The sequence below is a fragment of the Carcharodon carcharias genome, assembly GCF_017639515.1.
Source record: "Carcharodon carcharias isolate sCarCar2 chromosome 37 unlocalized genomic scaffold, sCarCar2.pri SUPER_37_unloc_2, whole genome shotgun sequence".
NCBI classification, from domain to species: domain Eukaryota; kingdom Metazoa; phylum Chordata; class Chondrichthyes; order Lamniformes; family Lamnidae; genus Carcharodon; species Carcharodon carcharias.
The window spans coordinates 2947717-2960587 of NW_024470767.1; the positions used below are offsets into that span (position 1 = coordinate 2947717).

At 48.7% G+C, this 12871-nt stretch overlaps 1 protein-coding gene across 11 annotated transcripts in view; it reads right to left on the bottom strand.

Moving 5' to 3' along the window:
- Nucleotides 1-12871, bottom strand: part of mark2b (MAP/microtubule affinity-regulating kinase 2b) — a 370292-nt gene that overhangs the window by 71239 nt on the left and 286182 nt on the right. For all 11 annotated transcript variants that reach the window (XM_041182005.1, XM_041182004.1, XM_041182007.1 and 8 more), the window contains exons 6-12: nucleotides 10932-11002; nucleotides 9746-9802; nucleotides 7810-8046; nucleotides 4504-4623; nucleotides 3864-3963; nucleotides 3666-3778; nucleotides 233-374 (exon numbers count right to left, since the gene is read on the bottom strand). In XM_041182005.1, coding sequence (XP_041037939.1) covers nucleotides 233-374; nucleotides 3666-3778; nucleotides 3864-3963; nucleotides 4504-4623; nucleotides 7810-8046; nucleotides 9746-9802; nucleotides 10932-11002 — 840 coding nt within the window. The remainder of the gene's footprint in view (nucleotides 1-232; nucleotides 375-3665; nucleotides 3779-3863; nucleotides 3964-4503; nucleotides 4624-7809; nucleotides 8047-9745; nucleotides 9803-10931; nucleotides 11003-12871) is intronic.

Below are 12871 nucleotides of genomic sequence, written 5' to 3' on the forward strand. Positions count from 1 at the left end.
AGGACAGGTACAGCACGGGGTTACATACAGAGTAAACAATGTCGACACCAGGTAGTATCATGAACTTTGTGCAGTATTCAGGGTGAGGACAGGTTTTGAGATTGCCCCACATGGATGGGTGACATGGATGGTGAACTCCATCAATCACGGTGAAGAACCTCTTTTTACTCTTGAATTATCCCCATTAGAACATACTTACTCCTGGGCAGGGACAGCGAGTTTGTGAACCTACCTTGGTCACTGAGCCGGCGTGGTCTCTGACTGGCTGAGACACTCCGCTGTACCTTGTTGGAGGGTGACTGTGCGTTACTGTTCGTGTGGTCAGAGCGGGGCTTCAGGCACAAGTTGCTGCTGGACAGAGAATCTGCATCCAACTGTTGGCCAAACACAAGGCAAAACAATTATTCTTAGAAATATGGCAGGAACATTTGGCACAAAACAACACCGACAGCACGGTATAACCAGATTCTAACACCGACAGCATGGTATAACCAGACCCCAACACCGACAGCACGGTATAACCACCCCCCAACACCGACAACACGGTATAACCAGACCCCAACACCGACAGTACGGTTTAACCAGATTCTAACACCGACAGCACGGTATAATCAGACCCCAATGCCGACAGCACGGAATATTCAGACCCCAACGCCGACAGCACAGAATAATCAGACCCCAACACCGACAGCACGGTATAACCAGACACCAACGCCGACAGCACGGTACAACCAGACCCCAACGCCGACAGCACAGTACAACCAGACCCTAACACCGACAGCACAGTATAACTAGACCCCAACACCTACAGCATGGTATAACCAGACCCCAACACTGACAGCACGGTATAACCAGACCCCAACACCGACAGCACGGTATAACCAGCACGGTATAATCAGACCCTAACACCGACAGCACGGTATAACCAGACCCCAACACCTACAGCACGGTATAACCAGACCCCAACACCTACAGCACAGTATAACCAGACCCCAACACCTACAGCACGGTATAACCAGACACTTGCACCTACAGCACGGTATAACCAGACCCCAACACCGAGAGCACGGTATAACCAGACCGCAACACTGACAGCACAGTATAACCAGACCCCAATGCCGACAGCACGGTATAACCAGACCCAAACACCGACAGCACGGTATAACCAGATCCCAACAGCGACAGCATGGCATAACTAGACCCCAGCACCGACAGCACGGCATAACCAGACCCCAGCACCGACAGCACGGCATAACCAGACCCCAACACCGACAGCACAGTATAACCAGACCCCAACACTGACAGCACTGCACAGCCAGACCCCAACGCTGACAGCACGGGATAACCAGACCGCAACACCGACAGCACGGTATAACCAGATTTCCACACCAACATCTCAGTATAACCAGATTTCAACACCGACATCTCAGTATAACCAGATTTCAACATCGACATTTCAGTATAACCAGATTTCAACACCGACATCTCAGTATAACCAGATTTCATCACCGACATCTCAGGATAACCAAGTTTCAACACCGACAGCACAATATAACCAGATTTCAACACCGACAGCACAATATAACCAGATTTCAACACCGACAGCACAATATAACCAGATTTCAACACCGACAGCACAATATAACCAGATTTCAACACTGACAGCACAATATAACCAGATTTCAACACCGACATCTCAGGATAACCAGATTTCAACACCGACAGCACAATATAACCAGATTTCAACACTGACCTCACGGTATAACCAGGTTTCAACACCGACAGCACAATAAAACCAGATTTCAACACCGACAGCATAATATAACCAGATTTCAACACCGACAGCACAATATAACCAGATTTCAACACTGACAGCACAATATAACCAGATTTCAACATTGACATCACGGTATAACCAGTTTTCAACACCGACAGCACAATATAACCATATTTCAACACCGACAGCACAACATAACCAGATTTCAACACCGACATCTCAGTATAACCAGGTTTCAACACCGACATCACAGTATAACCAGATTTCAACACCGACAGCATGGTATAATCAGATTTCAACACCGACATCACAGTATAACCAGATTTCAACACCGACAGCACAGTATAACCAGATTTCAACACCGACAGCACAGTATAACCAGATTTCAACACCGACAGCACAGTATAACCAGATTTCAACACCGACAGCATAGTATAACCAGATTTCAACACGGACAGCACAATATAACCAGATTTCAACACTGACCTCATGGTATAACCAGGTTTCAACACCGACAGCACAATATAACCATATTTCAACACCGACAGCACAATATAACCAGATTTCAACACCGACATCTCAGTATAACCAGGTTTCAACACCAACAGCACAGTATAATCAGATTTCAACACCGACATCACAGTATAACCAGATTTCAACACCGCCATCTCAGTATAACCAGATTTCAACACCGACAGCACAATATAACCAGATTCTAACACAGACATCAGGATATAATTGGATTCCAACACCGACCTCACAGTATAACCAGATTCCAACACAGACACCACGATATAACCAGATTCCAACACCGACAGCACAGTATAACCAGACCCCAACACCTACAGCACGGTATAACCAGACCCCAACACCGACAGCACGGTATAACCAGACCCCAACACCTACAGCACGGTATAACCAGACCCCAGCACCGACAGCACGGTATAACCAGACCCCAACAGCTACAGCACGGTATAACCAGATCCCAACACCTACAGCACGGTATAACCAGACCCCAACACCGCCAGCACAGTATAACCAGACCCCAACAACGACAGCATGGTATAACCAGACCCCAACACCGACAGCATGGTATAACCAGACCCCAATGCTGACAGCATGGTATAACCAGATTTCAACACCGACAGCATGGTATAACCAGATTCTAACACTGACATCTCAGTATAACCAGATTTCAACACCGACATCTCAGTATAACCAGATTCTAACACAGACATCAGGATATAATCAGATTCCAACACCGACATCACAGTATAACCAGATTCCAACACCGACATCACAGTATAACCAGATTCTAACACAGACATCTCAGTATAACCAGATTCTAACATAGACATCTCCGTATAACCAGATTCTAACACCGACACCACGGTATAACCAGATTCCTACACCGACATCACAGTATAACCAGATTCTAACAGACATCTCAATATAACCAGATTCCAACACCGACATCACAGTATAACCAGATTCTAACACAAACATCTCAGTATAACCAGATTCTAACACAGACATCTCAGTATAACCAGATTCTAACACCGACAGCACGGTATAACCAGATTCCAGCACCGATGGCACGGTATAACCTGATTCTAACACCAACAGCATGGTATAACCAGATTCTAACACCGACATCATGGTATAACCAGATTCTAACACCGACAGCACGGTATAACCAGATTCTAACACCGATAGCACGGTATAACCAGATTCTAACACTGACAGCATGGTATAACCAGATTCTAACAGCACGGTATAACAGTGGAATCCAGTCTGGTTGTGTCGGAGAGGGGGGATTTGGGGAGAGAGAAACGCAATGGAAACTGCAGGATTGGCGGTTATCACTTCATTCTCAGCTTTCAGTTACCTCAGAAGTCTTCCAGCCCAGTAGTAGATACGTTGCCATGACTTCATTGTACTTCTGGTTCACCAAAGAGTCAGTGATCTCCTCCCGGGAGTATCCCATATTAACCATGAGCTCTGAAGCAAAGGGAATACATTGTTAAAACCCAAAGGGCTGTGAAGTGCCAGTAACAGAGGAATGGATAGTTGAGAGAAAATAGACCTGTTCTCCGGGGATCCTTGTAGTCTGGCTCCGGGTCTGTGTAGGGCTTCAGCTCATCGTCCTCATAACCAACATTCATCCAGCGATCTTTCATTATTTGCTGATCAATACAACAATTGAGGTCAATAAAGGAAGAAAGAATTGTATTTATGTACAACTTTCCAGCACCTCAGGACATCCCAAAGCGCTTCACAGCTAATGATGCACTTTGAAGGATGGGTCACTGTTGTAATGGAGGAAACATGGCAGCTGATTTGTGCACAGCAAGATCCCAAGGGCGGCCTGTTTCTGTGCTGCATAACCTATGTAAAGTACGCTTGTGAGCCACAGAAATCCCATACCCTTCGTCTGTGCCAAATTCATGAAGCTGAGCTACTCAGATTGGGGTGGGGTTTGGGGGGGCTTGAAGAAGGGCCATCGTGGGAGTGACCATGGGCGCCCCCTCCCGGTCACTGGACCAGTGTGAGTGGGGATGTCAGGCAAGCGTGCCAGTGCCTGACTCGCGCGATGAAGCGGTCACACCGTTGCTGGCAGTGGGGGGGGGGGGGGTCTACGTTGTCCCGCATCATAAAAGCAACTCATTGCATGTTTAAAGCCTGCACGACTTGATGAGGCACGACACAGATGTGCTCTAACTCACCTCTAAGCTCCCTCGCTTGGCAGGATTTAGTACCAGGAATTTCTTCAATAAGTTTTCACAGTCTGTGGACATGTAAAAGGGGATTCGGTACTTGCCTCGCAGCACTCTCTCTCGGAGTTCCTGACGGAAGGGGAGAAAGTGGGAAAACTCATTGAAACAAGTGTGACTTCAACATGAATTGGACTTTACCCCACCCTTCACCCCAAATCAAACACTAAGAGGCAGTCTCTCCATCATCAGTGAAATATGTTACACACCAAATGCACAGCTTTACACCAACGTAACACAGGGCCAAGTACATTAAGCTGCAATTACACTTCTGATGGCAAAACTATTTGCTGAAAGAATGGAATCATGTCTTCGCCCATGTCCTAACCAAATTCCTCCTGAAACTGGAACTGAAAAACTGATCAATTTCCTCACTTGGTGTTTGTGGGATCTTGCTGTGCATACATTGGTTGCTGTGTTTGCCCACCTAACAAGCCACCGCACTCGAAATGTAATTGGCTGTACGGAAAGTGCCTCGGGTGCCCTGAGGATGTGAAAGTTGCTATGTAAATACAATCCTTTTACCTTTCTTCCTGACAGGGTGAGTAAACATCACAGTACAGGAAGTGATGAGACCTCACACTGCACGGGTACAATGAGAGAGTCGTATCCCACATTGGGATTGGTCAGATCAACGCAACAAACTGCTCCCTGTGGCTGCAGTTCAACTGGGGGAGGGGAGGGCTGCAGCTCTGTGGGAGCGAGTGTGAACAGATAAGGAGGGAATCCTTTTGCAGTGCCTTTGGCCAACATCTCACAAAAAAAAAACAGGCCCATTACTATTTCTGGGATTTTGCTAAACAAAAAGTGCTGGTCATGTCTGCCTGCACAAACGCTTGCTCCACTTTAACACATCATGCATGAAGGACTCGGAAGGCAGCAGGTAAATGACAGAAAACAAAAACAGAATTACCTGGAAAAACTCAGCAGGTCTGGCAGCATCGGCGGAGAAGAAAAGAGTTGACGTTTCGACTCCTCATGACCCAAGGTCAACTCTTTTCTTCTCCGCCGATGCTGCCAGACCTGCTGAGTTTTTCCAGGTAATTCTGTTTTTGTTTTGGATTTCCAGCATCCGCAGTTTTTTTGTTTTTATATAGGTAAATGATGCCTCTTTCTGTTACAAATCACCCTGACTGAGTCCATTTACGCTTGATAAACTGTTTCTCAGCTGTTCTTTGGGAGGGAAACAGATTCAACTGGAATTTTCAGGCAACAATTGAAGGAGTGCTTGAAGGGACGGATCTTGCAGGGGTATGGGTAGAGAGTCTGGGGAGTGGGATAACACTTTCACTACAAGCTATATTATATAAAGAGGCTCAAGAGAAAGCACAAAGAGATTTGTAAGGACAATGCTAGAACGCAGAGGTTTAACCCATCCGGAAAGATTGAGCAGACTGGGGCTCTTTTCTCTGGAAAAGGGAAGGCTGAGGGGTGACCTGAACAAGGTCTTTAAAATGATGATGGGGGTTTGGAAAGGGTCGACGTAGAGAAGTTTCCACTTGTGGGGGAGGCCAGAACTAGGGGCCATCGATATAAGACATTCAGTCATAAATCCACCGGGGAACTCAGGATAAAAGGGTGAGAATGTGGAACTCACTCCCACAGGGAGTGGTTCAGTTGAATAGTTTGGATACGTTCAAGGGAGGAGCTGGATAAACACACGAGGGAGAAAGAAATGGAAGGATAGAGGGAGATGAAGTAGGGAGGGGGAAGGTTCGTGCGGAGGGATAGGGGGAGATGGAGTAGGGAGGGGGAAGGTTCGTGTGGAAGGATTAGGGGAGATGGAGTAGGGAAGGGGAAGGTTCGTGTGGAAGGATAGGGGGAGATGGAGTAGGGAGGGGAAGGTTCGTGTGGAAGGATAGGGGGAGATGGAGTAGGGAGGGGGAAGGTTCGTGTGGAAGGATAGGGGGTGATGGAGTAGGGAAGGGAAAGGTTCGTGTGGAAGGATAGGGGGAGATGGAGTAGGGAGGGGGAAGGTTCGTGTGGAAGGATAGGGGGAGATGGAGTAGGGAAGGGGAAGGTTCGTGTGGAAGGATAGAGGGAGATGGAGTAGGGAGGGGGAAGGCTCGTGTTGAGCAGAAACACTGGCTCTAGCAGGCACAGGGACATGTGATGATTTGTACAATTTTTGGTTGTGCGACTGCAGCAAACGCAGTTAATCTATTTACCAACGGCTCCACATCCAGCTTTGCTGTGAGGTTCCAAGCTGGGCTGGAATAGCCATCTCTGCTCTTACACCAACCCATGACAGAGCGAACAAAGAGAGGCGTGCCAGGTAAAGAGGCACTGTACAGTTCTCTGGAAGCAGTAGACAGTAACCTAAAAGTGTCAGCAGAGCTGGAGTGAAAAGTAAACCAGACTTTCAAGTCTATCAGGATTTGCAGAGAGCGCTTTCTTGGAAGTGCATTTATTGAAAGGGCAGGAACACGTCACTTTGGCTCAGGAGGGGCTCAGTTGAATGGGCTCTTGTAGGATTATAAAGTGATATTCAATCCATCCTGTTGCTTTCAGTTCTTTGAAAGGTCTGTCTAATTAATCATACTCACCCACTATTTAATTCTTTTATTTAATTCGTTCATGGGGTGTGGGTGTCACTGGCTGGGCCAGCATTTATTACCCATCCCTAATTGCCCTTGTTCAGGGGGCATTTAAGAGTCAACCACATTACTATTCTTGCCCCATGGCCCTGCAAATTTCTCCTTTTCAAGTATTTATCCAATTCCCCCCTTTTGAAAGTTCGTATTGAATCTGCTTCCACCGCCCTTTCAGGCAGCGCCTTCCAGATCACAACAACTCGCTGCGTAAAAAAAACATTCTCCTCATCTCCCCCTCTGCTCGTTCTTGTTTACTCTATCGAAACCCACTCAAGATTTTGAAGACTTTTATCAAATCACATTCCTTGGCTTTAAGGAGAACAACTCCAGTTTCTCTAGTCTGATGTCCTTCATTCCTGGCCCAATTCCAGCACCATCTCCTAGATCCTGACCCAGTAATGGATACAGTGCTCCAGCTGGGGCCTAACCAGTGTTTTATAAAAGTTCAGCATCACAGAATCACACAGTGCAGAAGAGGCCCTTTGGCCCATTGAGTCTGCAGCGACATGTGAGAAACAGCTGACCTACCTACCTAACCCCGTAGCCTTGAATGTTATGATGTGCCAAGTGCTCAAAGGGCACTTCCTTGGTTTTGTGGTCTAAGCCTCTACACAGAGAAGGATCCTGTATACGACTTTCATTTCAAAACAGCCTGTCCAAGTACCTTTAAGTTCTGTCCGTCAAAGGGCAGTGAGCCGCTTACGAGTGTGTAGAGGATCACACCAAGACTCCAAACGTCCACCTCTGGTCCATCGTATTTCTTCCCCTGAAAGAGCTCTGGAGCAGCGTAAGGGGGACTCCCACAGAACGTATCTAATTTATTACCCAGTGTGAACTCGTTACTGAAGCCAAAGTCCGCTATTTTTATGTGCATATCTCCGTCTAACAGCAGGTTTTCAGCCTGGATGGAGAAAAGACAGGAATAAAAATGGGATTTACAGCAAACCCATCGGAGGAAAAAACAAAGCTCAGAAGGGTTAAAGCATTTGTGAGGTCATTAAGAAAGGTGACAACAGTAACACAGTGAGCACTTGCAAGGTTCAAACACACCACCAGCGCTTTCCTCTAATTCAGAGCCTCAGAGGCATAAAGGACTCTCCAGCCCTTAGCCTGCGTTTCCTTCAGATTTAAGGTGTCCTCCTCAGTGACATTCCACACCCCTGACCTCAGGACTAGGACAGGCCACTGGAGTCCTTCACGTCAGTCCCAACGTTCGGGAGACGATCCTTTCCACTGCTCTACTTCTCGTGCCCCTCGATCACATTCTTGGACAAGCTGCAGTGTTGAGGCAGCTGCTGCAGCTGACAAGACAACTGGTCCCATCATTTGACCCAACAAGTCTGAGCCCCCCAGCTCACTGGTGGCCCTGGTGACTCTCACACCCCTCTCTGCTTCCCAAGGAGTTACTGAATGATAGCGAGCTTCCACGACAGGTGACTGGTATCGGGGGAAGCCGATATCACCCAGGCTCAATTCCATTTAAGCTGTTTTGGGTCAATTAACACCATCAGCTTGAAGCCCACAGGGTTTGGCAAAAACTGATGTCCCCAGTGCCAGTGAGCAGGCATCTGCCATACCAAACCCTCTGTCTAAACATAGTACAACCAGCCTATAATAACCACCGTTCTCACAAACCAGTTGGTCAAAACAACTTGAAACCTGGGTCATACGGACTCGAAGCGTTAACTGTGTTTCTCTCCGCAGATGCTGTCAGACCTGCTGAGTTTTTCCAGGTATTTCTGTATTTGTTTCGGATTTCCAGCATCCACAGCTTTTTGATTTTAAACCTGATTCGTTCAGTTATTTCCAGTGTCAGTGCAGACTGGGGCTTTTAGCTCCTTTGCAATGGCTAATGTCAGGAACAGGAGGCCATTGAGCTTCGAGCATTCACCAGATTCCCACTCCCCCTGGGCGTGAACAAGTGCTTCCTGACATCACCCCTCAACAGCTGGCTCCCATTTTAAGATTATGCCCCTTTGTTCTGGACTCTCCCACCAGAGAAAATGGTTCCTCTCTATCTATCCGGTCAAAACCTTTAACTATTTCAAACATCTTGATGAGATCACCCTTTAATCTTCCACACTCGGAATGTAAGTATTGCCTGCACAGCCTCACAATCCTTTCAGCACTGGTATCATCCTGCTGAATCTGCACTGCACCCCCTCCAAGGCTGACATCTCCTTCCTGAGGTGTGGTGCTCAGGACCGAACACAGTTACTCCAGGTGGGATCTGGGCGGAGCTTCATACAACTGGAGCGTAACTTCCACCCCCTTGTGCTCCAGACCCCTCAAGATAAAGACCAACAATCCATTTGGAAGAAGGGAGCACTGTACCTGCAGAGTCTAACCCACTTCCGGGGCGCAGCTGCCCTTATAATAAGTCCCCTAGCACACGACAAAACAGGCTGCACCAACTCACTCACATAACAAACAATGCGCTCCAAAAACAATCAACTCTACAGAGCTGAAGAGGTGTCAATAAAATGAGACACAATATTAAGGACAAGTATTACCACTGAACAAATAATGAATAAATAATCAATCAGCAAAGCCCAAGATCGCTGTGTATCAAACTGAGAAACAGACAAAATGGCCCTTACCTTCAGATCCCTATGAACAATGCACTTTTGGTGACAGTACTGCACAGCAGATACTATCTAGAAAACACAAGCAGGAGAAATATTGTGACAGCTGAATAACAATTAGGTCCTTGCTCAGATTCCCAAACCACATTATACCACACCCCGTCCAAGATTAATTTAAATATCAGTGACTTCACATACATCCTAACGACTTGGGTGGAGGGTGGGCCAGTCAGTATTATTACTGAAAGCCTCAGGAACCCGCAGCAAAACACAACCAAGTGTAACTGAAGTGGTGGCAAACTGACCTTGTGGCCAGAGGCTGTAACTGCACTGTGACAGTTTACATAGGAGAATGAAAGGGGAAATGTTAGGAAGGCGGTTTACAACGGGGTCTGTTGACGATGAGCATAACTCAGAGTTTTCGGTAAGGTTTGTGAAGATACAAGCTTTTTAATATTTAATGTCCAGATGGGTATGGAAATATATTGTAGTATCTGCTGTTACCCAATGGGCAAATGATGTGGTAATGAGCCAGATAGTCCAGGGTGGTCCCACAACTGACCCTTACCTGTGCTGAGCTCAATGAGGGCAGCTGCTGGCCTCAGTACCCATGGGTCACGGGACATGAGCTAGGGTCCCAGCTCCTATTTACCAACACCTGCCCTGCCCTCTGCCCCACAACTTAATACAAAGCCAGGTCAGAGAGGGGCCTGGGAGAAGAAACAGCAGGAATGGAGAGGGTGGGGGTGGGGGTGGGGCGAGGAAGGCAGCGAAGTCCAATGGGAAGGGGTCCAGGGGCTTCGGGGAAGCAGAGGGTGGGAAAAAGGATGCAGGAGGAGAGGGGCAGAAAGGGCCCTGGAGGCTGGAGGCAGGGTAGGGGCCTTTGAGGGAGATGGAAAGGGTGGAGGGAAAGAGCCCTGGCTGGGGCAGTGGAGAGAGGTGGGGGGGGTGGTGTGGAGGGGGTGGTGTGGAGAAGAGAGGCGATGGGGGAGACAGAGAGAGGGTGGAGGGAAAGGGCCTCCTGGTTTGGAGTGGGGGTAGGGGTAGGAGCCAGAGAGGGGAGGAAAGCTGCTGAGTTGGAGTCCTGACAGGTGAGGAGAACTAAGAGAGGGAAGCGCTGATAAACCGACTCAGCGCACGGATTGACAGAAACTCAGGGTGACAAAAGAGAGCAGAGTGGATATTCTCGGTTGGCACTGACCTGTCGAAATTTTGCTCTTGCTTCTTTTTCTTTCATTCTTCCATGTGCAACTAAATAATCGAAGACTTCCCCTGCAGGAGGACAGAAACAGGGCTTCAGACAGAAATAACCCACAGGGAGGAGACGACAGAGACTGACAACAGGCAGCTAGCAGAGTGACAGCGCAGTGCCACAGTACAGAGAGACAGCAAGTATCCAGCTCTCTCATTCCACACTCCCCCCACCCCGGACAGTGCTCACTGAGACTCTCCCCCCAGACAGCGCTCACTGAGACTCTCCCCCCGCCCCAGACAGTGCTCACTGAGACTCTCCCCCTGGACAGCGCTCACTGAGACTCTCCCCCTGCCCCAGACAGTGCTCACTGAGACTCTCCCCCACCGGACAGCGCTCACTGAGACTCTCCCCCTGGACAGCGCTCACTGAGACCCTCCCCCCGGACAGTGCTCACTGAGACTCTCCCCCTGGACAGTGCTCACTGAGACTCTCACCCCGGACAGTGCTCACTGAGACTCTCCCCCCGGACAGCGCTCACTGACACTCTCCCCCCGGACAGCGCTCACTGAGACTCTCCCCCCGGACAGCGCTCACTGAGACTCTCCTCCCGCCCTGGACAGTGCTCACTGACACTCTCCCCCTGGACAGCGCTCACTGAGACTCTCCCCCCGGACAGCGCTCACTGAGACTCTCCCCCCGGACAGCGCTCACTGAGACTCTCCCCCTGGACAGTGCTCACCGAGACTCTCCCCCCGGACAGCGCTCACTGAGACTCTCCCCCCGGACATCGCTCACTGAAACTCTCCCCCCGGACAGCGCTCACTGGGACTCTCCCCCCGGACAGCGCTCACTGAGACTCTCCCCCCGGACAGCGCTCACTGAGACTCTCCCCCCGGACAGCGTTCCCTCTGAGTGAAGAAATTTCTCCTCATCTCGGTCCCACATGGTCCCAGCTTCCCGAGATTTTGCCTCGCTCTAGACCCCCCAGCCAGGGGGAAACAGCCTCTGAGCATCTGCTGCAATGACCACACTATAGACAATTGTGCCCTGAAGCCTGCGCCGGCACATGCAGCACACTCCCTGTCAAGTCTGCAATCCAACAGTTTACACGATAAACAGAATCAGTAGAAAATGTGTGACAGGTCGTCTGCCTCAAAGCTGGCTGTCCGAGAACTGTCAGTGTATGAAAAGCAGACCTTTCTGTAGTAGAGAGCTTTACTGTTTGAGCTATTGCACACTGGGTTTCCTCTGCTTGTAAAACACTGGCCCAGATAAAGTCCACAAAAAAAAAACTGCCAATCAATACGAGTAAAGTAATTGGAGTAACCAGGCATTTTTGGGAAAGGTGCACTGCTCAGGCACTGTCTCAGTCTGGCCCAAGGAGCTTCCCATTGCTTACTCCCTCTGATTCTGACTGGCAACACACCCTCAAACTGTTAAAAGTCAGGCACAAACTGCTAGCTGAAGACAGATATTGTAAGAGAACTGGATGGAAACCTGATATATTGAACCCTGTGCCTGAACCTACTGCGTGATAACAGAAGGGTTACGCCAGGCTGGATATCCAAAATCCAGCCCTGTCTCATTCCCAAGGGTGTCGTTTGGGCCACCGTACCTGTATTACACTCCCTGTAATTCATAACTTAGAAATTAACCAGCTTGCAATATAGTAAAAATATTGGAGCCAGTGTTACCACCAGGATTTTAATGGAGTAATAAGGGGAGGAGGCAGATATGAAGGGTGAAATGTTATTAGGTTTGTGTGAATGGAAAGCGTAGAGCAGGGTAATTACAGCTCGTGTGCTAATGCCGCCAGACTGTGAGGAGATCACAGCAGAACAGCTTCATAATTCCAGAGAAGGGTTCAGTGGGAACTCTGTAGAATTAGAGAGCTCTTGATGGGTAGCCTCTCCCAAGAGATTTGGGGGGTGGTGTTTGAAGGAGTA